Source organism: Rhinopithecus roxellana, chromosome 7 (assembly GCF_007565055.1).
Source record: "Rhinopithecus roxellana isolate Shanxi Qingling chromosome 7, ASM756505v1, whole genome shotgun sequence".
NCBI lineage: Eukaryota > Metazoa > Chordata > Mammalia > Primates > Cercopithecidae > Rhinopithecus > Rhinopithecus roxellana.
The window spans coordinates 28,465,350-28,491,134 of record NC_044555.1 but is presented as its reverse complement, the minus strand read 5'-3'; the positions used below and the strand labels follow the sequence as shown (position 1 = coordinate 28,491,134).

The 25,785-nt window shown below is 39.8% G+C and overlaps 1 protein-coding gene and 1 pseudogene across 1 annotated transcript; both read right to left on the bottom strand.

Moving 5' to 3' along the window:
• Positions 1 to 5,504: 5,504 nt before the first annotated feature.
• LOC104658613 lies at positions 5,505 to 6,632 on the bottom strand (annotated as a pseudogene).
• Positions 6,633 to 19,231: 12,599 nt separating this feature from the next.
• LOC104658612 (dolichol-phosphate mannosyltransferase subunit 3-like) lies at positions 19,232 to 19,596 on the bottom strand. The gene has a single exon (XM_010358684.2). The coding sequence runs from the start codon at positions 19,561 to 19,563 to the stop codon at positions 19,285 to 19,287; it is 279 nt and encodes a 92-aa protein (XP_010356986.1). The 5' UTR covers positions 19,564 to 19,596; the 3' UTR covers positions 19,232 to 19,284.
• Between the last annotated feature and the right edge of the window lie 6,189 nt (positions 19,597 to 25,785).

Sequence of the window (25,785 nt, the reverse complement as noted above, 5' to 3'; positions counted from 1 at the left end):
CAAGGCCCTCAGGGGCATCTTTTTATATAAAGGTAATAACTGTAATAGCATTTCTTGGGTTCTTACTCTAAGTCATACACTATCTTAAGCACTTGAAATGCATTTGTTCTTTTAATGCTCGTAATAAATGTATGAGTTAAGTAACTTGTTCAAAGTCACACGGGTGGCCAAACCAAGATTCAAATGGATGTCTGCCTGACTCTAGCATTTGCTCTATATTCTCACATTCTTGAGTTCTTACATGAAACTAGAACAAAGAAAAAAAAAATCACCACCTTTAGGGAGGTCTAGAAGACTTGATACCTGCTTAACAAACTGGCATAATAGCAATTATGATCACAGACTTCAAGACAAAGAAAATGAATTCATCTCTAATGCTGTGTAAAAAAAGATCACTGCACTTGGCTTAAAACAACAATAAACATTTAATATCTTCCAGAGTTTCCAGGCGTCAAGAATCTGGGGACAGCATGGCTCAGTGGTTCTAGTTCTGATTTCTCAAGAGGTTGTACTCAAGATACCAGCCAGGGCTGAAGTCAAATAAAGGCTCACCTAGGGCTGGAGCATCTGTTTCTGAGGTGGCTCACTCACACGCCTAGGAAGTTGGTGCTGACTGTTGGTGGGAGGCCTTAGTTCCTCTCTCCACATGGTCCTCTCTACAGGGCTGTGTATGTGTCCCCATGACAAGATTACTAGTTTCCTCCAGAACAAACTGTCCAAGAGCCCAAGGTGGCAGCTAGGCTGTCTTTTATAATCTAACCTCAGAGGTCACACATCATCACTCTGCAATGTCCTATTCGGTATAGGAAGGGTCTACACAAGGACTTGAATGTCAAGAGGCAAGGATCATTACAGTCCTCCTTGGAGATTGGCTGACACAGCAAATGTTTAGCTCACTCTGCTAGGGCTGGGAGAGCTGGAACTGTCAAGCATTCCATACCACATTTACCAGAGACATACACATGACAGTCCAAATAAAAAGTACTCTAAAGTCATGGACAGCCACCTGTCTCTTTGGGCTGCAGCCCTGCTCTGCTCACTGTACACAGCAATCTGAGTGGACTCAGATGGTGAATGGGGAGCCAAAAATGTGGCTTTTGGTGCCTCTACAGGCCCCTCATCCTGTCCATCTGATTTCCTATCCTGGACATATTTCTTTGCACATCCCACATTCCCTACTTCTCATCGAAATGGGCCTGTCCTATATTTGATCTTCTTAAATCTTTTGTTTCATCTAGAGCTTGGAAAGCTCTAAGTCTGCAATACTAATTCAAGGTAGTGGGTTAGAAACTCATTTGGTATAGTTGCATTCTAACTGCCTTCTAAAGCTTTAATCCCCCAAAATGGATGCATATGGGAGTTTGGTCATTTGCAGGCAGAGGGAAAGCATTTCTGATTCTGTAACTCATATCAAGTTGATTCAAACCATAGATTCATGTATTTATTCATTCAATCAGTCAGCCAACCAGCATTTATTGAGTGCCTACTATGTACCAGGCACTTTCCTAGGTACTATATAAAACTCATCTTGCATACTATGAATGAATGGCAGCAAAACATGTTATAGGTTCCACAGCTGCAGAGTGTAGAAAGATCAAACATAGCGCTCCTTGCTAAGGTTCCAAGGGAAGATACAGAGTCTTCAAGTACAGCACTCTATAATATGCACATATTACTACTGGAAAGGTACGTTTGTTAACATCTCAGCCATACCTAGGAAAATCTTGTCAGCCAAAAAAACTCAAATTAGTTCCTTCAAGTGCAGCTTTTTAAAAGTACATTTAAAATACCACCCCCATGAAAACTTCAAAAGGTACATTTCTGAACCCTATGAATATGAAAATATAATTCCCATCTAAGAGTTGATATTCTGCTTAAAATAAGGTAGCTAACAAATGTTGCCTCCTGAATAATTAGATATTACAAGTGTTAAGAGCTGTCAGGACAGGGTACCATAGTTATAGAAACCAGATAATTAAAATTGTCTTACATTCCTCAGCAACTTGTCTTTTCCTCATTAACAAAGAGAAGTAGAGGAACGGATCACTTATACAATCAACAAAAGCTCCTTAATGGTCTCTCTGTACAGTAACTAACTGTGCTGGAATTTGGAATGCAGAGGTGGACAAAAAGACAGAACCCAACGTCATTGAGCTTAAAATGCAGTAGGAAGGCATGAATCAAATAAATATTTCAGAAATGTATTCACAAGGGCAATGAGTATAAGAAGGAAAAGATGGTCCAAAAATAATTTATGCTACCATGCACTTCAAAAACACCATTTTATGACCAAGACTGTGCTCCTATTTTAGCCTACAGGGAAGCGGTATAACATATTCATCTTGGAAAGTAAGTTCTCAAGTCTCACTATTTGAGTTCCAATTCCAGCTCCACCCCTTAGAAGCTGCAAGACCTTGGGTAGTATAAATGCTCTCTCTAAGCTCCAGTTTCCTCATCTGAAAATAAAGCCTACTTCGAGGTGAACTTGTGATAATTGAGATGATATCTGACAAATCATACTGCCTGACATATTATAATGAGTATCTGTAATTTTATTAACCATAGCTTATTTAAGGTAATATTAAAATTACTTTCCATTCCTTGAAGAAACATTAGCATTATAAAAGAAGGTTTGGGTTTATATTTTCTCCACGTATTTATTCAACCATTTATTTATATCTTTGACATTTTTCTTGCCAGAGCTAAGGAGAAAATAGAATACCATTTTATTTTTGTTGTTGTTTTGTTTTTCAAATGTATTTATTTTTAAATTGACATATAAAATTGTATGTATTTATCATGTAGAACATAATGTTTCGAAGTATATATACATTGTAGAATGGTTGAATCTAGCTAATTAATAAATGCATTACCTCACATAGTTGTCACTTTGTGGTAAGAACACTTAACATCTACTCTCTTAGCATTTTTCAAAAATATATCATTATTGACAATAGTCACCATACTATATAATAGACCTCTTGAACTTATTCCTCCTACCTAATTGTAATTACGTATACTTTCACCAATATCTCCCTAACTCCCCTCCCCGCAACCACCCTAGCCTCTGGTAGTTGCCAGTCTTCTTTTTAATTCTATAAGGTCAACATTTTTAGATTCCACAAATGAGTGAGAATATGTGGTATTTGTCTTGCTACGCCTGGCTTACTTCACTTAACATAATGTCTTCCAGGATCATCCATTTTGCTGCAAACAACAGAATTTCCTTCTTTTTTGTAACTGAACAGTATTCCACTGTGTATATGTACCACATTTTCTTTATTCATTCATCCATCGATGGACTCTTAGGTTGATTAAACATCATGGCTATTGTAAATATTACTGTGATCAACATGGGGGCACAGATATCTCTGCAACATACTGATTTTATTTCCTTTGGATATACACCCAGTAGTGGGATTGCTGGATCCTAAGGTAGTTGTATTTTTAATTGCTTGAGAAACCCCCATAATGTTTTCCATAATGGTTGTACTAATTTATATTAGCATGCAATTATAAATTATATTAGCATGCAAGGGTTTCTTTTTCTCCATATCCTTTCTAAAAGTTGTCTTTTATCTTTTTGACAATAGCCACTCTAATAGGTGTGAGTTTATCTCATTGTGGTTTTGATTTTCATTTCCCTGATGATTAGTGATGTTGAGCATTTTTTCATACACCTGTTGGTCACTTGTGTGTCTTCTTTTGAAAAATGCCTATTTAGGTGATATGGTTTGGCTGTGTCTCCACCCAAATCTCATCTTGTAGTTCCCATAATCCCGACATGTTGTGAGAGGGACCTGGTGGGAGGTAATTGAATCATGGGGGCGATTACCCCCATGCTGTTCTCATGATAGTGAGTTCTCACGAGATCTGATGATTTTATAAGGGGCTTTTTCCCCTTTGCTCAGCACATCTCCTTCCTGCTGCCCTGTGAAGAAGGTGCCTTTCTTCCCCTTTGCCTTCTGCCATGATGGTAAGTTTCCTGAGGCCTTTCCAGCCATGAATAACTTGAGTCAATTAAACCTCTTTTCTTTATAAATTACCCAGGTCATTACTTCATGGCAGTGTGAGAATGGACTAATACATTAGGTCTTTTGCTCATTTTAAAAATCAGATTGCTTGTGTTTTCACTATTGATTTGTTAGAGTTCCCTACGATTTTGGTTATTAACCCCTTATAAGATGTATGGTTTGCAAATATTTTCCCTGTTCTTTAGGTTGTATCTTCTGTAAACCAAAAAGTATCTGAGACAGGTCTCAATCAATTTAGAGGTTTATTTTGCCAAGATTAAGGGTCATGGCCCATGGCACGGCTTTGGGGGCTCCTGAGAACATGTGCCCAAGATGGTAGGGCTATAGGGTGATTTTATACATTTTGGGGAGACAGAAGTCATAGGCAAAGACATAAATCAATATAGGTAAGGTATACATTGGTTTGGCCCACAAAGGTGGGACATCTCAAAGCAGGGGGTCTTCTAGGTCATAGGCACATTCAAAGGTTTTCCCGATTAGCAAATTGGTTGAAGGAGTTAATCTCTGCCTGAAGAGTTAAAGTCAACTTGACTTAAGGTAAGGAGGTGGTTGTGGAATCCAAGATTCTTGTGATATAGATGAAGGCTCCAGGTAGCAGGTTACAGAGAGAATAGGTGGTGAATGTTTCTTATTGGACCTTAAAAGGTGTCAGACTCTTAGTTAATTCTCTCCTGGAACAGGAAAAGACCTGGAAAGGGAAGGGCATTCTCTACAGAATGTAGATTTCCCCCACCCACAAGAGATGGTTTTGCAAGGCCATTTCAAAATATGTCAAAGAAACATATTTTAGGATAGAATACTTTGATTTCCTTTAGGGCCTGTTATCTGTCATGTGATGTTATACCACAGTAAGGTTGGAATTGTTATCTTTTTTTTTTTTTTAAGTATGCACTTTTATTCAACTGGTCTCAAGTCAGTGTACAGGTAAGCCCTGGCTGCTTCCACACCTCCACCGGCTCCCAGTGAGACCAAACATTTTCATACATCTCAAGTTGAGGGGCAAAAAAGGGGGGTCACAATGGCTGATCATTCAAAATAAAACAAAATTTTAAAAGTATTAAGGTGAATATTAAAAATTTTTTGCATTACATGATTTATATGAAAGCAGTGCTATCACCTCCCCTGTGTGGAGAGGACTGGGGCATTCTCTTTAGAGAGCAGTGGGGTGGCTTTTGGGAGGGCAAGGGACTTCCTGTAACAAGGCATCTCGTGATATTTGGAATGACTATTTAAAAAAGGAACAATGCACAATCAAAGTCCTCGGCCACATTGTAGAACTTTGAGGGATGCTGGCTCCAACTGACTGCTGTCACCTCCACCTTTCCAGTTTTCAAATCTTGAGTCAAGCTAAAAAACAACAACAAATAATAATAATCATAATAACAGTAAGACCATGCCAATCTCATCTTGTTTTCTGGCAAGTTGGGTTTTTGTCAAGAATGGATGTAATGCAATTAAGTCACAGTCCACCTAGAAGCATCTGCTGTGGGTGATGAAGGGGCTGGCCTCATGGTATTTTTGCTTGCTGATCCACGTCTGCTAGAAGGTGGACAGGGAGGTCAGGATGGAGCCATCAAAACACACAGAGTATTTATGCACAGGAGGAGCAATGATCTTGATCTTTATCGTGCTGGAAGTCAGGACGGTGATCTCCTTCTGCATCCTGTCAGCAATGCCAGGGTACATGGTAGTGCCGCCAGACAGCACTGTATTGGTGTACAGGTCTTTGCAGATGTCCACATCACACTTCATGATGGAGGTGAAGGTAGTTTCGTGGATGCCACAAGATTCCATGCCCAGGAAGGAAGGCTGGAAGAGGTATTGGGGCAGTGGAACCACTGGTTGCTGATGGTGATGACCTGGCCGTTGAGCAGCTCCTGGCTCTTCTCCAGGGAGGAGCTGGAGGCTGCAGTGGCTATCTCCTGCTCGAAGTCCAGGGTGATATAGCACAGCTTCTCCTTGATGTCAAGCATGATTTCCCGCTCAGCAGTAGTGGTGAAGCTATAGCCACCCTCCTTGAGGATCTTCATGAGGTAGTCAGTCAAGTCCTGGCCAGCTAGGTCCAGAGGCAGGATGGCGTGGGGGACAGTGTACCCCTCATAGATGGGCATAGTGTGGGTGACCCCATCACTAGAGTCCATCACTGGACTCTAGTGCCAGTGGCACTGCCAGAGGTGTACCAGCCTGGATGGTCAAGTACATGGCTGGGGCACTGAAAGTCTCAAACATGATCTGGGTCATCTTCTCATGGTTGACCTCGGGGTTCAGGGAGCCTCGGTCAGCAGCATGGGGTGCTCCTTGGGAGCCTCACATAGCTTGTTGTAAAAGTTGTGGTGCCAGATCTCCATGTCATCCCATTTGGTGACAATGCCGTGCTCTATGGGGTATTTCAGAGTGGGATCAGGATGCCTCTCTTGCTCTGGGCCTCATTGCTCATGTAGGAGTCCTTCTGACCTAGGCCCAGCATCATGCTCTGGTGCCACGGGCACCACATGATGGAAGGGAGGACAGCTGGGGAGCATCATCGCCCATAAAGACAGCCTTGCACATGCTGGAGCCTTTGTCGAAGATGAGAGCAGTGATATCATCATTCATGGTGATCTGGCAGTGGGTGTGGACTGGTGGCAGAGTAGGGAGGGTGAGGCTCTGTGCCTGCTGGGCAGATGCAGTCTCCACAGTCTAGAGTTGGTATCTTATTGCTACAAAGAATCTGTTCTGTCACTCTTAGGATCTCTATTTTAATGGTAATGCTGAGTTGTGTCTAAACTCCAAAAGGGAGAGGGTATAATGAGGCATGTCTGACACCAGCCTCCTTCCTGTCATGGCTTGAACTAGTTGTTGAGGTTTCTTTGGGATACTCTTGGCTGAGAGGGAGATCCACTTACTCAGTTTGGGGGCTTAGAACTTTAATTTTAGTTTACACTTCAGTCTGTCAATTGTTTCCTTTGCTGTGCAGAAACTTTTCCATTTGATGTAATCCCATTTGTCTATTTTTGCTTCTGTTACCTGTGCTTTCAGGTCATGTTAAAAATAAATAAATAAATAAAATAATTGCCCAGACAAATGTCTTAAAGCTTCTCTCCTGTTTTTGCTTCTAGAAGTTTCATAGTTTGGGGTCTAACATTTAAGTCTTTAACCTTTTGTGTGAGTGGATTTTATATGGTGAGAGATAAAGGTCTAATTTCATTCTTCTGTGTGTGTCTATCCAGTTTTCCCAACACTATTTGTTGAAGAGACTGTCCTTTCCCTATTGTATATTCTTGGCACCTTCATCAAAAATCAGTTTACTGTAAACGTGTGGATATATTTCTGGGTTCTCTTTTCCGTTCCGTGGGTCTGTGTGTCTGTCTTTATGCCAGTACCATGCTGTTTTGATTACTATAGCTTTGTAGTACATTTTGAAGTCAGATAGCGTGATGCCTCCAGCTTTACATTGTTTTTCTGTGTTTTGTTTTGTTTTTTTCCTCCAAATGTCTTTGGCTATTCAAGGTCTTGCGTGGTTCCATACAAGCCTTAGTATTGTTTTCTATTTCTGTGAAGAATGTCATTGGTATTTTGATGGAATTTGCATTGAATCTGTAGCTTGCTTTGGGTAGTATGGGCATTTTAACAATTTTAATTCTTACAATCCATGAACACAGGGTACCTTTCCATCCTTTTTATGTCTTCGTCAATTTTTTTTTCAGCAATGTTTCCTAGTTTTCAGTGTAGAGATTTTTCATCTCCTTGGTTAAATTTGTTCCTAAGTATTTTAATTTTTATAAATATTATAAATGGAATTTTTAATCTATTTTTCTGATAGTTTGCTATGAGTGTATAAAAATGCTACTGAATTTTGCATGTTGATTTTCTATCCTACAACTTTATTGAATGTGTTTATTGGTTCTAACATTTTTTAATGGAATCTTCAGAGTTTTCAGTACGTAAGATTGTGTCATGTGCAAACAGGGACAGTTTAACTTCCTCCTTTCCAATTTGGATGCCTTTTATTTGTTTCTCTTGCCTAATTGCTCTGGCTAGTACTTCCAGTACTATGTCGTCTATAAGTGGTGAGAGTAGGCTTCTTTGTGTTGTTCCAAATCTTAAAGGAAAAGCTTTCAACTTTTCCCACTTTTAGTGTATTAGCTGTGGATTTATCATATATAGCCTATACTGTGTTGAGGTACATTCCCTCTATACTCAATTTGTTGAAGGTTTTTATCATAAAGAGATGTTGAATTTTGTCAAATGCTTTTTCTGCATCTATTGACATGATCATATGGTTTTTGTCCTTCATTGTACTAATGTGATGTATCACCTTTACTGATTTACATATGTTGAACCATTCTTGCATCCCTGGGATAAATCTCATTTGATCATGGTGGATAATCTTTTTAATGTGCTGTTGAATTTAATATTTTATTAAAAATTTTCAAATATCTATTCATCAGGGATATTGGCCTGTAGTTTTCTTTTTTGGTTGTGTCCTCATCTGGTTTTAGTAATGTGGTAATGCTGGCCTTGTAAAATTAGTTTGGAGGTATCAGTTTGTTCTCACATTGCTATAAAGAAATACCTGAGACTGGGTAATTTATAAAGAAAAGAGAATTGGCTCACAGTTCCACAGGCTGTACAGGAAGTACGATGCTGGCATCTGCTCAGCTTCTGGGGAGGCCTCAAGAAACTTACCATTATGGTAGATGGCAGAGGGGAGCACACATATCATGGCTGGAGTAGGAGCAAGAGAGAGAGGGGAAAGGTGCTACACACCTTTAAACAGCCAGAGCTCGCAAGAACTCACTCACTATCACAAGAACAGTACCAAGTGGATGTAACAAACCATTCATGAGAAATTCACCTCTGTGATGCAGTCACCTCCCACCAGACACCAACTTCAACATTAGGGATTACAATTTGACATGAGATTTGGACAGAGACACAGATCCAAACTGTGTCTCCTCTTCAATTTTTTGGAAGAGTTTGAGACTTCATGTTACTGTTTCTTTAAATGTTTGGTAGGATTCAGTTGTGAAGTCATCATGTCCTGGGCTTCTCTTTAATCGGAGACTATTTGTTACTGATTCAATCTCCTTATTCATTATTCATCTATTTAGATTTTGTATTTCTTCATAATTCAACCTCGATAGGTTGTATGTGTCCGGGAATCTACCTGTTTTCTAGGTTATCCAATTTGTTGGCATATAATTCTTCATAATAATTTCTTATGATCTTTTGTTTCTATGGTATCAGTTGTAATGTCTCCTTTTGTGCCTCTAATCTTATTTGAGTCTTCTCTCTTTTTTTCTCAGTTTAGCTAAAGGATTGTCAATTTTGTTTATCTTTGCTTTTTCTTTTTTTTTTTTTCTTTTTTTTTTTTTTTTTTTTTTTTTGAGACAAAGTCTCACTCTTGTAGCCCAGGCTGGAGTGCAATGGCACAATCTCAGCTCACTGCAATCTCCGCCTCTGGGGTTCAAGCAATTCTCCTCCTGCCTCAGCCTCCTGAGTAGCTGGAATTACAGGTGCCTGCCACCATGCCTGGCTAATTTTTGTATTTTTAGTAGACAAGGGGTTTCACCATGTTGGCAGGCTGGTCTTGAACTCCTGACCTCAAGCCATCCGCCTGCCTTGGCCTCCCAAAGTGCTGGGATTACAGGTGTGAGCCACCGTGCCCGGCCTTGTTTATCTTTTAAAAATAGCAACTCTTTGTTCCACTTATCTTTTCTATGGTTTTTCTAGTTTCTATTTCATTTATTCCTGCTCTGATCTTTATTATTTCCTTCCTTCTACTAATTTTGGGCTTAGTTTCTTCTTGTTTTTCCAGTTCCTTGAGGCGCAAGGTTAGGTTATTTGAGATCTTTCTTCTTTCTTAATATAGGTGTTTACTGTTACAAATGTCTTTCTTAGAACTGCTTTTGCTGTATCCCATAGGTATTGGTATGTTGTGTTTTCATTTTCATTTATCTCAAGAAAAGTTTTAATTTCCCTTGTAATTTCTTCATTGACCCATTCGTTGTTCAAAGCACCTCTTCGCAGGTGCTTCATTTTGTCACCTGGACCTTAAGAAGCAGTTTGTTCCCCCCAAGTAATATATATGCCCTTGTGAGAAAACCTCCTTTAGTTTCTAATTAGAATCCCCCTGCTCATGGGCCTTGGACTTTGTCCCTGGCAACAAACTGGACAGCATGCCATGTTTTCCTCCTGCATCACATGCTGCTCATGTCCTACCCATAGCTTGTCAGCCCTTGCCAACTGCCAACATCTGCATCTCTTTGCCTGAGGTTTCTTCAGTAGCCTGCCTTCCCTGCTTATGGACAAGTTTCTTGGATACCAATGACCCACAAGTGTAGATGTAGATGACTCTGCTGCTTGTGTTCTACATTGGCTTCTAGAGTTCCCCAATATAATGGAGCTCTAATTAACCATGGTGGTAACTAGCTTGATAAAACACCATTTATTGGCTCTTTTCTTACCTGTCTCACTCCCCCACTCTCTTGTTGGTATTTCTCAGGATTATCTCCCAAATAAACTATCTGCACTAAAATCTTTGTCTTAGGATCTACTCCTTGGAAAACCTACACTAAGTTGTCACCTCATCTCACAGTCTTTCTCTCCAGGAACAAAGAGCACACGCCCGCATCCCCCATGTAAAATCAACACATGCCAACAGATGTCTGAGGAACTACCAGTTCCTCAGTCATAACCAGGCTTTAAATGCAATTCAGCCCCTCTGCTACAAATATAAGTATCCTCCCATATACAGAGGTCCTCTTCCTCTATCCAGAATTTTGCCTGGGTTGGGTGTCTCGGGATCTACAGTCCCGAGAAGAACTATAGGAACTTCTCGGGTTCCTATAGGTCCCCAATCGTCATAATGGCAATATTGTATTATATTAACATGTTTTATTAACCATTGATGCCATCATACTCTAAGATCTGTGAGGGCAAAGACCATGTCTGTCTTGTTTACCATTCATACCTATTATATATGATAGTGTATGGTGCAGAGTCAATCCTCAATAAACATGTTAATTTCAACTAAATTTCCAGGGAATGATAAAAGCCTGACACCTCAGATAGCCTAAAACCAGAGGAAAGGAATAAACTCATGAATAATATCACTTGTGGAATGTCAGCAATATGCCTGGCCCTATGTTAAATAATTTACAAGCATTATTGTATTGGTTACTCATATTAACCCTATGAGATAAGTTCCACTATTCTCATTTTAGAGTTGAGGAATCAGAAATAAAGTTCACCCCTGCCAGAGATACACTTCTAAGTAGCAAAACTGGAATTAAACTCAGATCTTTCTGATTCCAAGAGTGAGCTTATCAAGCACTAGACTGTCTCTGTTGAGAATCTCACAAGACTGTTCTGCTTCAAGCGCCATCATAGGCAAAGCACTATTTATTGATAATAGTGATAGTGTAATGACCATTAAAATGAGTATAGTGGGTTGAATGGTGGTCCTCAAATGATATGCCCATGTCCTAATTTTCACAATCTGTGAATGTTATCTTATTTGAAAAAGGGATTTTTGCAGATATAATTAAATTAAGGATCTTGAGATGTGAAGCTCATCCTTGATTATCTGAGTAGGCTCTAAATCCAATGACAAGTAGCCTTATAAGCAACACAAAGAGGAAGAGGACAGAAAAGACGGCATTGTGACCGCAGAACCAGAGATTGGAATGATGCAGCCACAAACCAAGGAATGCTTGGAGCCACCAGAAGCTGGAAAAGGCAAGGGACAGATTCTCCACTAGAGACTTCTGAGAGAGTGTGGACCTGAAAACAGCTTGATGTCAGACTTCTGGCCTCCAGAACTGTGAGACAATAAATTTCTGTTGTTTTAAGCCACCAAGTATGTGGTAATTTATCCACTTAAGTTCAATACCTTATGCCTGGGTTATGTGGCATTCTACTGACTCTGGCCAGACCAGACATTTTTCTGGCCAGCCCACAGCATAATTGTGTGGCAAGCTGGAGTGTTAGGCTGTCAATGGAAATCTCTGAATGTCTACAATATGTCTCTCTCTAGTGCAGGAGATCACAGGGTCACAAAACTTAAGAGATGATAGGGATCTTGAAGAGCCTGTGGTTTGACCTCTCCCCTAGGCAGGAATTCTGTTTTCCAGAGTTACCAGCAAGTGGCCAATCAGCCTCTTTTTGAAGACTTCCCCAATGAGTAGTGTACCCCTCTCATACCATATCCCTCTTCATTTATGGACAAATTTCACTGGAGAGTTCTCAACATCATTGAGCCCTAATTTTCCCATTACATTTTCCATCCAGTTACCAAAATTCTATCTTGAAGACCCATAAAAGTAAGTCCTAATTCTTCTTTCATATTAACAATTCCTCAAGTTATTGAAAATGCCCGTTATGTTCCTCAACTATCTAGCAACTAGCCCCATTCAACTTACCATTACTCAGGTGAAGTCATTTTTAAACCTCTCACCATATAATATTCTTCTCATTTATTCATGCAATTTAAAATATGGCACTGAGGGCTGGGCATGGTGACTCATGCCTGTAATCCCAGCACTTTGGGAAGTCAAGTCAGGAGGATCACTTGAGCCCAGGAGTTTCAGACCAGCCTGGGAAATATAGTGAGACCTTGCCTCTACAAAAAATTTTAAAAATTAGCCAGGCATAGTGGCATGCATCTGTAGTCCCTGCTATTCGGGAGGCTAAGGTGGAAGGATCACTTGAACCCAGGAGGTTGAGGCTGCAGTGAGCTATGATCACGTTACTGCACTCCAGCCTGGGCAACAGAGAAAGACCCTGTCTCAAAAACAGAACACAATCTACACATAACTCAGGCAGGGGAGAGTGGGACCATTACCTTCCTTATTTTAGGTTTAATTCGTGCATCCTAAGACTGCATTCACGTTACAGAGAATGGGTGTCATATGATTGACTCATTCCCACCTTCCTGGCCCCTGAAATCTAAGAGTTTTACAGAATTTCTGTTAAACCCGATTGATTTTGGAATCTATAGGAAGTGTTTTTTTATTCACTTCTGGAATTGCCTCTTGTTTGTTTCAGCTAATTTTTCCAGGCTGTCACAATACTTTTAATGCTAATTATCATCTGGTATATTAGGTTGCTTTAGCTGACTCTCGTTCCCATGTTCCTCCTACCTGGAACCTAACACTCTGTCTCCAGGCTCTGATTTAAACCCTTCCTTGCTGGATTCTTAGAACATGCTCACACACTCCTATTATAGGCCATTTCTCCTTACCCTTGACTCTTCTCAAATCAGAACAACCAATTTCTGGGCCAGGGCTCCAATCTCTAAAATATCTTCCTGCTCTGACCTTCTTTCATTCTATTATGTCAGAAACTCGCAAGTACTCAAGCCTATTGAAACAATAGGATGCATGTAAGTGCAAGGGGCAGCTAGCACCTTATGAGACCCAGAAAGACAACCAACATTTCATAAATGGCATCAAAGAAGTATGCTAGGTGTGACCCTGGGAAATTACAGCATCTTTAAGAAGGTTCACAGCAAGGCTTTGGCAACCTTTTTGGATTCTATTCTCTGAGCTGCAGGTATAAACTTGAAGAACCCAAAAGTAGCTCTCATAGGCCTAGTGGACTAGTTCCAAAGTGCTAGGGGCATCATCATCTGAATTATCAAAACTGACTCAGTAAGAAGGGTCCAGAGTTCAGTAAGGTTGATGGGCATAACAAATAGTATCTTGTCAACACTTTGCAGTTGCTCTTTTTTAAACTAAAAGGCATGGTGGTAAGAGAGGTGAATGGGAGTGGCAGGGAGATCTCACATGCTTGGGAGAAAAGAAATCCTGTTTCATGCCACCATTTCTGATTATTTTTCTCCATTTCGTGTCTGAAAAAAAAAAGTGTGAGAGGAATACTTCATGGTGGTGAAGAGATAATGTAAGAAAAACAGGAAAAAAACTACTATTTAAAAGCTGCTTTATTGTTATTTTCCAGATTTTCATGTTACTTATGCTATTGAGATGCTGTCCATTTTAAAAGTATTTATCACAGATGATGGAATCAAAGAGCTAAAAATAATAAAATTTAAGCAAGTCCCATCAACTCACACAATGATACTTTATACCTACATAGCACTTTACTGTTCTCAAAGCACCTTTTCATGCATCAAAACCTCACAACAACCTCACGGGATTACCATTATTATCACTGCTTCAAGATGATATTTAGTAAAGTGAAGAGACTCACCCAAGTTCATAAAAGTAGTGTGCAGAGACAAAACTTGGACTTGAACCAATATATTCTAAGCAGTATTCTTTACACCATGGCACAGTTATCTTGAAAGAAAAAGAATGAATCGTTACTGCATAGCTTCCCTAAAAAACTGCAATTATCTTTATATTTCATAGCAAAGGCTTGGATATTCTCTTCTGTTATACATATAAGAAAATAACACAGCCGGGCGCGGTGGCTCAAGCCTGTAATCCCAGCACTTTGGGAGGCCGAGATGGGCGGATCACGAGGTCAGGAGATCGAGACCATCCTGGCTAACACGGTGAAACCCCGTCTCCACTAAAAAATACAAAAAACTAGCCGGGCGAGGTGGCGGGCGCCTGTAGTCCCAGCTACTCGGGAGGCTGAGGCAGGAGAATGGCATAAACCTGGGAGGCAGAGCTTGCAGTGAGCTGAGATCCGGCCACTGCACTCCAGCCCGGGTGACAGAGCAAGACTCCGTCTCAAAAAAAAAAAAAAAAAAAGAAAAGAACACAATTATTCCCCAAGTCTTCCATCCCAATTAGTCTATCTCAGTCCACAAAGATGTCTTTAACTATTTTAATTTAATAATTCAATGTAACAAATGTTTAGTGAATGCCGGCAATGAATAGGTGCTATGCTAGCACAGCAGAAATTCAGTTATCTTGGCTCTCAGAAATCTTACCAACTAATAGAGAACACAGCTGTCTTAAATATCTATTGCAGCAAAACAGACCATCCCAAAATTTCATAGTTTGAAAACAACCACTTATTGTTGCTCATGACTCCATGGGTTGGCTAGAATGCCACTCAATGGTCCCAACACCAACAACATCAGGTTCAATGAGAAGGACTCACAGAACTCAGAAAGGCTGTTATATTCATGGCTAAAATTTATTACAGCGAAAGAATACAGATTAAAATCAGCAAAGGGAAGAGGCCCATAAAGCAAAGTGCAGGAAAGACCAGGCGTGAACTTCTAGTTGTTCCCTCCCAGTGGAGTTCAGAATAAGGACAGCACTTAGTTCTCCCAGAAATGATGTGTAGCAGCATGCGCGGAATTTTGCCAACCAGAGAAGCTAACTTGAGCTTTTCTGTCCAGAGTTGTTATTGGGGCTTGGTAATGTAGGCATGGCTCCTACACAGCTGACCCTATTTTATAGCTCCTCCTAAATCAAGCTGATATACTACACAGTCCAAGGCCCCTACCACAAATGACATTATTTGCAAAAACTATCAGGTGTGGCCTGTAACACCCAGGTTAAAAAATAAATAAAAACACTCTTTTCAAGCAGGACCAAACTTTCTTTTGGCAAGGTTAATTCTTTGCTGCATATCCGGGAGACTTGATTAGACTGAAACATCCAAAATGGCTCACTCAGATGGTGACAGTTAGTGTTGGCTATTGGCTGGGAGCTCAGCTGGGACTGTCAACTAGAACATCTTATACATGGCCTCTTCACATAACTTACCTATCTCATAACATGGCAAGTGGATTATAAGAAGAAGCCTTCCAGGGCCGGGCGTGGTGGCTCAAGCCTGTAATCCCAGCACTTTGGGAGGCCGAGATGGGCGGATCACGAGGTCAGAGATCGAGACCATCCTGGCTAACCCGGTGAAACCCCGTCTCTACTAAAAAATACAAAAAATTAGCCAGGCGAGGTGGCGGGCGCCTGTAGTCCCAGCTACTCGGGAGGCTGAGGCAGGAGAATGGCGTGAACCCGGGAGGTGGAGCTTGCAGTGAGCTGAGATTCGGCCACTGCACTCCAGCCTGGGCGACAGAGCGAGACTCCGTCTCAAAAAAGAAAGAAGAAGAAGAAGCCTTCCAAGCATACAAAACGAGAAGTTGCAGATCTCCTAGGGCCCATCCTTAGAATTTCCAGTGTCACCTACTCTGTCACTTACTCAAAGCAAGTCACAGACTAGGCCAGATCAAGAGGAGGGGAAATAGTCTCCATCTCTTGGTAGGAGAAGTGAAACATAATTTACAGCCATATTTAATGCATGAAACAGCACATGCATTTCTTTCTCAAGGGACAAAGTTCCCCAAACTACAGTGACACTACCCTTGTTGGAACAACACAGCTGGAGAGAAGTCTGAATCCTCCTCTGGGATCTCAGAACTGCAAGTGTGTTGGAGCCGAGGGCAGACCACACTGGCAGGCCATATAAGAGTGTATAAGAGGCATACATTCTGGGCCGGGCATGGTGGCTCACATCTGTAATCTCAGCACTTTGGGAGGTCAAGGTGGGCGGATCACAAGGTCAAGAGATTGAGACTATCCTGGCCAACATGGTGAAACCTCATCTCTACTAAAACTACAAAAATTAACCAGGCATGGAGGTGCACGACTGTAGTCCCAGCTACTTGGGAGGCTGAGGCAGGAGAATCCCTTGAACCTGGGAGGCGGAGGTTGCAGTGAGCCGAGATCACGCCACTGCATCCCAGCCTGGCGACAGAGCAAGACTCCATCTAAAAAAAAAAAAAAAAAAAAAAAAAAGAGGCATACACTCTATGTGACAAGCTGGAGGAGATATCGTGAGTGCTTTGTAGTCTGCAGCTGCTGATTGCAGTCAATGGAAGACAAATACATATATACATATAAAGGTATGCATACATACTAAACAACCACATAAAAGCTGTCACTTTACCAATGTCCCTGATGACCCCAAGAAAGCTACTGTCTCTATGCCCCTTTCTGGGATATAAACCAGTTGCTAGAAACTTTAAACATTTAAGGGTCTTAGTTTTGCAAATCTGTACCACTGAACTGGCTTCACTAGTCCTAAATTTAGCTTTGGCCACCTGAGGAAGGCCTTGAAAACCAACTGTACGTGTGACAGCTCCATGAGGCAGGCATTTTCTGGATTTCTTTCAACCCTAAAAGAATTTGATAAAACAACAAAATGGTTCACCAAAATGATCAAGCAACACAGGTTCAAGGCATCATTTCCAGTTCTAGTTTAAGAGAAGACTTTTTTATGGCTTTAGTTAGTGATGCCCTACCTCATTAAAAAGGAGATCAAATTTTCAAAATAAATGAAGAGGATTTCTTAAACATCCTAACAACAGCGTGTTAAACATTGATATAACTGAAAGAAGAAACAGATAAATCCACGATTATAGCTGAAGTCTTCAACAGTCCTCTCTCAGTAACTGATAAAACAAGCAGACAAAATCAGTAAGTATATACATTATTTGAACAGCACTATCAAATAACCAAATAGACGTTTACAAAACACTCCATCCAGCAAGAGCAGAATACACATTTTTCTTAAGTGCACAGGGAATATTCACTAAAATAGGCCACATTCTGGGACATATAACAAATCTTAACAAATTAAAAAGAATAGAAATCATATAAATAACATTTTTAGACCAACCATAACAAAATTAAGCTAGAAATCAATAACAGAAAGCTATCTGGAAAATCACCAAATATTAATAAATTAAATAATACCCTTCTAAGTAATCCATGGGTCAAAAGAAGAAGTCTAAAGGGAGATATTAAAATACTTTAAACTGAAATAAAAATAAAAGTACAACATAGAAAGATTTGTGGTGCTATAACATGGATGAACCTTAAAAATATTGTACTAAGTCAAATATGCCAGCATGAAAGGACAAATATTACATAATTCCACTTGTGTGAGGTACCTGGCATAGGCGAATTTATAGAGACAGAAATTAGAACAGAGGTCAGCACATCTAGGGGTAGGAAGAAATGAGTTTAATGGGGATAAGTTTCTGTCAGAGATTATGAAAAAGTTCTGGAAATGGATAGTGGTGATGGCTGTACAACATTGTGAATGTACTTAATGCCACTAAATTGCACACTTAAAAGTGGACAAAATGATAAATTTTGCTGGGCGTGGTGGCTCAAGCCTGTCATCCCAGCACTTTGGGAGGCCGAGATGGGCGGATCACGAGGTCAGGAGATCGACACCATCCTGGCTAACACGGTGAAACCCCGTCTCTACTAAAAAAAAAATACAAAAAACTAGCTGGGCAAGGTGGCAGGTGCCTGTAGTCCCAGCTACTCGGGAGGCTGAGGCAGGAGAACGGTGTGAACCCGGGAGGCGGAGCTTGCAGTGAGCCCAGATTGTGCCACTGCACTCCAGCCTGGGCGACAGAGGGAAACTCCATCTCAAAAAAAAAAAAATGATAAATTTTATGTTACGTACATTGTACCACAATTTTAAATGTATTTAAAAAATTAGTGGGACCCTGATAAAATAGTGCTTAGAGGGAAATTTATAGCATAACATTAAATACAAATATTAGAAATGAAGAAATATCTAAAATCAATGGCCTAAGCTTATAATTTAGGAAACTAGGAAAAGAAGAGCAAATTAAATAAAGCAACCTGAAGGAAAGAAGTAATTAAAAAATAGAGAAAATCAATAAAGTTAAACCTGGCTCTTTTGAAAAGATGAGTAAAATTGGTAAATCTTTAGACAGCCTAACCAAGAAAGTAAAAAAGAAAAGACACAAATTATCAATATCAGGAATAAGAGAGGGAGTTCACAGCCAATCACACAAACGTTAAAAGCTTAATAAGGGAATACTATGAACATCACTATGACCATAAATTCAATAACTTAGATAAATTGGGCCATTTTCTTGAAAAACACAAACTACCAAATATCATTCAAGTTGAAAGAGATAACCTGAATAGCTCAGTATCTATTGAAAAAATGCAATTGATAGTTTAAAACCTTCCCAGAGAAAGAACTACTGGCCCACATGGTTTCGTTGATGAATTCCACCAAGCAGTCAAGAGAGAAACAATATCAATACTACATAATCTCTCATGGACAATAGAAGGAAGGAACACTTCCCAACTTACTTAATGAGGTTAGCATTATCCTAGTAACAAAGCCAGACAATGATATGACAAGAAAAAAGACTACTACAGATGACTTTGTCTCATGAATATAGATGCAAATTTTTTGTTTTGTTTTGTTTTGTTTTTTGTTTTTAGAAAATACTGGCTCTTTAATGGGGAATGGGAGGAAGGGCTGTCTGGACAAGAATGGGGTCAGGCTGTCAGAAGCGCAGCCCCCTGAGGGCTAAGTCGGCTCGGGCCTCCTCTATCTGGCTCTGCAGCTCGCGTGTGGCGTCCTCGCAGTCATGAAAAGTGGCCACACGATAGCCCACAGTGGCCAGGGCATAGCAGCCGATGGACACCAGCAAGTAGGCGGGCAGTGGCCACAGGACTTCCTGGCAGGACAAGGGCAGCTCCAGGCCCAAGGCTCCCGTGGTCAGGGCCGCCCAGGTGGAGCCCAGGATCGCCAGTCCCCAAAGCCACTGCGCTAATTTCATCATGGTCACTCTGCCCCACGTCTCCCCTTCCCTGCGCGGCCCGTGATGCAAAATTTTTAAACAAAATATTAGCAATTTAAGTGCAACCATGTAGATAAAAAAGACTGTATATCAAGACAAGGTGGGGTTTATCTCAGGAATACAAAGCTGCTCCAACATTAAAAAATCTATATTAAAATTTTTGAAAACACATTAAGAGACTAAATAAGAAAAGCCATATGATTACATCAACAGATGCAGAAAAGGCTTTCAACAAAATTTGACATCCATTTATGATTTTTAAAAATTTCAACAAACTAGACATAGATGGCAACATTCTTAACCAAATAAAGGTTATCTGCAAAAACCCATAACTAACATCATAATTTGTCACAGCCTGATGGCTTCTTCTTGCTCACTGCCCTGAAAAAAATCAATGAGAACAGCAGGTGTTGCAGCTAAGAAAGAGTTTAATCACAGGGCTGGCCAAGCAAAGAGAACAGGGAGAAATTTCTCAAATCTGTCTTTCTGAGAATTCAGAGGATAGGATTTTTTTAAGGGTACTTTGGCAAGCAGGGGGCTGAGGAACTGGAACAATTGATTAGCTGGGGATGAAATCACAAGGGGCATCTAAAACTGACTTCGTGCAGCTGAGTCAGTTCCCAGGAGGGGAGTACTTCTCAAAATCTGATGGCATCTCTTGGTGTACCAAAATGCTAAATCTGAAAAATATCTCCAAGACCAGTTCTTTAGGTTTCACAATAGTGATGTTATCTATAGGAGTAGTTAAGGAAGTTAGAAATCTTGTGACCCCTGGTAACGTGACTCTGGGGCAGTAAGCAACTTATAGGAAAACACGCTAAGCAATGGCAGGTGATTGTTTAACTCTGCCCCATTCTTTAGCAAAGTTCAAGCCCCTACCATAAGTTTAACCTAGCCTTATGAATGTGGCGTCAATCTTCAAACAAGGAGGGGGTCAGTTTCCTTTGTCTCAAAGTTGAACTATAATCTAAATTCCTCTCATAGTTATCTTGGCTTCTGTGTTAGTATAAGAAAAAAAAAATTAGCCTGTGACATTAGAAACAAGATGGAGCGGAGTCAGTCATGTTAGATTTCTCTCATTACTTATAATTCTGCAGAGGTGGTTTTAATAATTAATGGTGAGAGACTGAATGTTTTCCCTCAAGATCAGGAACAAGACAAGGATGTCGTCTCTCGCCATTCCTATTGAAAATTGTACTGGAATTACTAGTTAATGCAATAAGGCAAGGGTAAAAAATAAAAGGCATACAGACTAGGAAAAAAGAAATAAAATTGTCTTTAGTCCCAGATGACATGATTATATGTGTTAAAAATCCCCAAAAATCTACAAAAACAGCTATCATAAAAATGCTTCAATAAGCAATTATGAATATTCTTAAAAGAAATTTAAAAATAGAAAGTGTCAGCAAATAAATATAAAATATAAAGAAAAAACTAATGGAAATTTTAGAACTGAAAAATATATTGACCAAAATTAAAAACTCATTGGAAGGGCTCAATAGTAAAATACAAATGACAGAGGAAATTATCAGTGAATCTTAAGATAGATCAAAACAAAGAATCCAATTTGAACAACAGAGAGAAAATAGATTGGAAAGTGAAAGAGAGAGAGAGACTTGCGGAAAAATAACAAAAGATCTAATACTCAAGTCATCAGAATTCCAAAAGAAGAAAAGAAAGGCTGTGGAGTTGAAAAAATATTCAAAGAAATAATGGCTAAATTTTTCCCAAATTTGCTTTTAAAAATACCCATAAACCTACAGATTCAAAAACCTGAGCAAAACCCAAATAGTATAAATTCATATTCATACCCAAATACATTTAAATCAAATTTCTAAAAACTGAAGACAGAAAAAGTCTGCTAAACAATGTGCTTTAAATTAGAAACTCAGAGAGATCTGCTTAACTACTTCCTTCCGAAAAATGGAAGGCAATAAGCAGAAACAAGGATGGAAGATCCGTGTTCCTTCTTATTTGGTACAAAATAGGATAATGATTCATGTTTTTCTTCAATATCAAAACAGCATTTAAACCAAATGTATTTATTTATTTATATCCAGCCTTGCTCAAAGAAATGAGACCAGTCACAAAAACAAATATATTTAAATATTTAACCCAGCTACTTGGTTTTATTAAATCTGGAAAGATCTCAAACATTATTTGGCTTGCATGGTTGGCAGAATAATGGCCCCCCAAAGACACTGGCTTCCTAATTCCCACAATCTGCAAATATGTTATGTTATATGGCAAAGGGAATTAAGGCTGCTAATCAACCTTAATAGGGTTGATTATCATAGGTTATCTGGGTGAACCCAATGTAATCACAAGAGTCCTTAAGCGGAACAAGAGGCCAGAGTGATGCGAATAGAGAAGGATTGAACCTGCTGCTCTTGGCTTTGAGCCTAGAGAAATGGGACCATGAGCCAAAGAATGTGGGTGGCCCCTAGAAGCTGAAAAAAGCAAGAAAATTAATTCTACCCAGAGCCTCCGGAAAGAATGCAGCCCTATCAACACCTTGATCTTAGTTCACTGAGACCCACATTGGACTTCTGACCTCCAGACCTATAAGATAATAAATTTGCATTGCTTTAAGCCACTAAGTTTTTGGTAATTTGTTACAGCCACCATAGAAAACTAATATAACTAAGGAAATGTATCACCAAGCTCACATTTGAAGTTAATAGAAATTTAAATCAGCCTTACAAATAATTGTTTTCCCTTTATGATCAAACATTATTGGTATCTTACTTCCTTTTCTTATGACCTGACAATATGGATACGCACTCATTTGCAAACATAATTTGGACCCGTTTTTCTTTCCCCACAGCTTAAACTTTTAGGAAGGCAAAACCTTTAGGAAGCATTCTTTTACAGTTAGCCAATAACAGATTTGAAGGGCATTCTTAAAGACCATCTAGTTATATAAACAGAAATTTAAATTGTAGAAAACATTAAGAAAATAAAATTATTATAGATGAATATCATATTGCTGTTGGGAATCCCGTTAGACATTCTGAATTAGAATAGTAATGGAAATCGTTTTTGTTTGATTGACTAATGCTAGATTTTACCTCTGGAAAACATTTCCAAAAACATTTGCAAATAAAAAGAGCAAAAGCATTAACTGTTTACTAAATGGGCCTTACTCTGGTTTAGAGCTTAATGCCCTCCCACCCAACACAGCTGCAGACACACACACACAGAATTTTTTTCTACAGAAAAAGTGATAAATTTCTGAAGAGTTAAAATACATTGGGAGATAATACGGATACTCAAGAATCTGCTGTGATGGAAGTAAAATGGGAATTTGTGTAACTCAAAATAGCTGATATATCTGTAATCCTTAATATTTGTTTGTGAAATATGCTATATACAATACTACATATAAAGCGTTCTTACCAAAGAAACAAAAAACAAAAAACAAAACCCTCAAACCCAAATCTAATCAAGCCTCTAGTTCAAATAACGTTTTACAGGAAGTACAGAGGACAGGAGAACATATTAAATGACAAATCAGTTGCAAAAAGAGAGAGAGATTATAGATTTAAAGAGAACCAAAAGCCTATTAACCAAATTACAATGTGTGGACCTTATTTGGACCCTGATTAAAAAAAATAATAATTTACGCTATGTATGAGAAAATTTTTAATTTGAACACTTAATGGATACTTGATAATGTTAAGGAATTTTTGTTACCTTTTTCTAAGTGTGATAATAGTATTGTGGCTGTATATTTTCTTAAATTCTTACCTTTTAGATATACATGCTGAAATATTGGTAGATAAAATAATATGACATCTGAGATTTGCTTCCAAAAAATATGGGAGGTAAAGATGGGGATGGGGACATAAATGAAATAAGATTGCCCATGAGGTGAAAGTTGTTGAAGCTGGGTAATGAGTCATTATACTATTCTGTCTGTGTTTTTCTATGTTTGAAATTCTGTTTGAAATAATAAAGAGGTTTTTTTAAATAAATGCTTTTAAAATTCTATATGATGTTTTACACGTCCAATTTTCATTCTTTATCACCATTTGCTGGGGAAACATTGAAATGGAATCACTTTTCGCTAAAGTAGACAGTTGCTGTAAGTGTTGAGTGGTATAGGGCACAGAAGTGTGTTGGGAAAAGGCAAACTTTTTTCATTTTTGGTTTGCATTGCATGTTTAATGAGAATAAAAAGTCCACTTTGGGGGTAAACCATACCCAGCTTTTTTCACTCCCCCCGTAAAGGATGCTTAATATTTTCAGGTGTGCTTTGTATTTGGTAATTTAATCTCAGCAACAGATGGGGGTACCCACTACTGAGGAGTAAGAAAGAGCATTGTACCATGCAGCTGTAAAAACGGGAGTTCATGTCCTTTGCAGGAACATGGATGAAGCTGGAAACCACCATTCTCAGCAAACTAACACAAGAGCAGAAAACCAGGGCCGGGCACGGTGGCTCAAGCCTGTAATCCCAGCACTTTGGGAGGCCCAGACGGGTGGATCACGAGGTCAGGAGATCGAGACCATCCTGGCTAATACGGTGAAACCCTGTCTCTACTTAAAAATACAAAAAACTAGCCCGGCGACGAGGCGGGCTCCTGTAGTCCCAGCTACTCGGGAGGCTGAGGCAGGAGAATGGCATAAACCCGGGAGGCGGAGCTTGCAGTGAGCGGAGATCCAGCTACTGCACTCCAGTCTGGGTGGCAGAACAAGACTCCGTCTCAAAAAAAAAAAAAAAAAGAGCAGAAAACCAAACACCACATGTTCTCTCTCATAAGTGGGGATTGAACAATGAGAACGCATGGACACAGGGAGGGGAACATCACATACCAGGGCCTGTCAGGGGATGGGGGCTAGGGGAGGAATAGCATTGGGACAAATACCTAATGCAGATCACAGGTTGATGGGTGCAGCAAACTACTATGGCACATGTATACCTATGTAACAAACCTGCACGTTCTCCACATGTATCCCAGAACTTAAAATATAATAGAAAAAAAAAAAAAAAAGGAAGAGTCTTCTTCTCCTCCTATATATTCTATTAAGTACTCCTGTACACTAAGTGTTACCAATACTCCTGTACACTGAGTGTTGCCAAACACCAGGGGTTGGTCTAGGTCCTGCTGTTTGCCACACAAAAAAGCAATCACTGAGAGAATGACAGGGAAGAAGACTTTAATCGGGTGCTACAGCCAAGGAGAACATGAGTTAAAGTCTCAAATTTCCAACCAACTAGAATTGGGGGTTTATATAGCAAGTAAGGCAGGAAAATAGGAATTAGGGAGAGGTAAGGAAGCAGCCATGATGGATGAGGGCTCTGGCATCTTATTGTCTGGATGCAGTGATCTGGTAAGTTTCAGTTCCTTGCCTGAGGGTCGGTTTCCTGAGGAAGTCTATTAGTCCGTTTCCACACTGATATAAAGATACTATGTGAGACTGGGTAATTTAAAAAGGAAAGAGGTTTAATTGACTCAGAGTTCTGCATAGCTGGGGAGGCAGCAGGAAACTTACAATTGGCAGAAGGCAAAGGGGAAGCAAGCACCTTCTTCACAAGGTAGCAGGAGAGTGAGGGGGGAAATGCCAAACACTTTTAAACCATCAGATCTTGTGAGAACTCCCTCATTATCACAAGAACAGCATGGTGGAAACTCCTCCCATGATCCAATCGCCTCCCACCAGATCCCTCCCTCAACATGCAGGGATTACAATTCGAGATGAGATTTGGGTGGGGACACAGAGCCAACCCATATCAGGAAGGATCTCAGATGAGACAGATGTAAGTTCCAAGTTTTAAGACTGGGAAGGTCAACTTCTATGTTTATTCAAAAAACTTGTAAATATCAGTTACATGGGACAATTGAACCGGTTTTGTGAGTGCACTCTTGTCCTTGCTGTTGAGTACGCTTGTACACTACTGAGGAATAGGGGTACTCTCCTGGAGTTTGGGTAGGGATAGGATGGCAGAACTGTGAAAATGCTTCAAGTAAAACAACCTGAATGAAAGTGCATAGCCAGAAGTTGGCAGAAAATTATTATTCACTGTTGAATACCAAATCCCAGGGCGGACCCACTTTGCTTGGTAGCTCCTCACTCTTTTCCACTTCATCCTATTTTTCCATACCTCCTTGGGGCTAGGACTTCAAGATCTGATGAGCAAAAGGAAGGGGCTAGGCATGATAGGAGTGCAGGGAAGGTGAGCCTTTCGGGGGAAATATG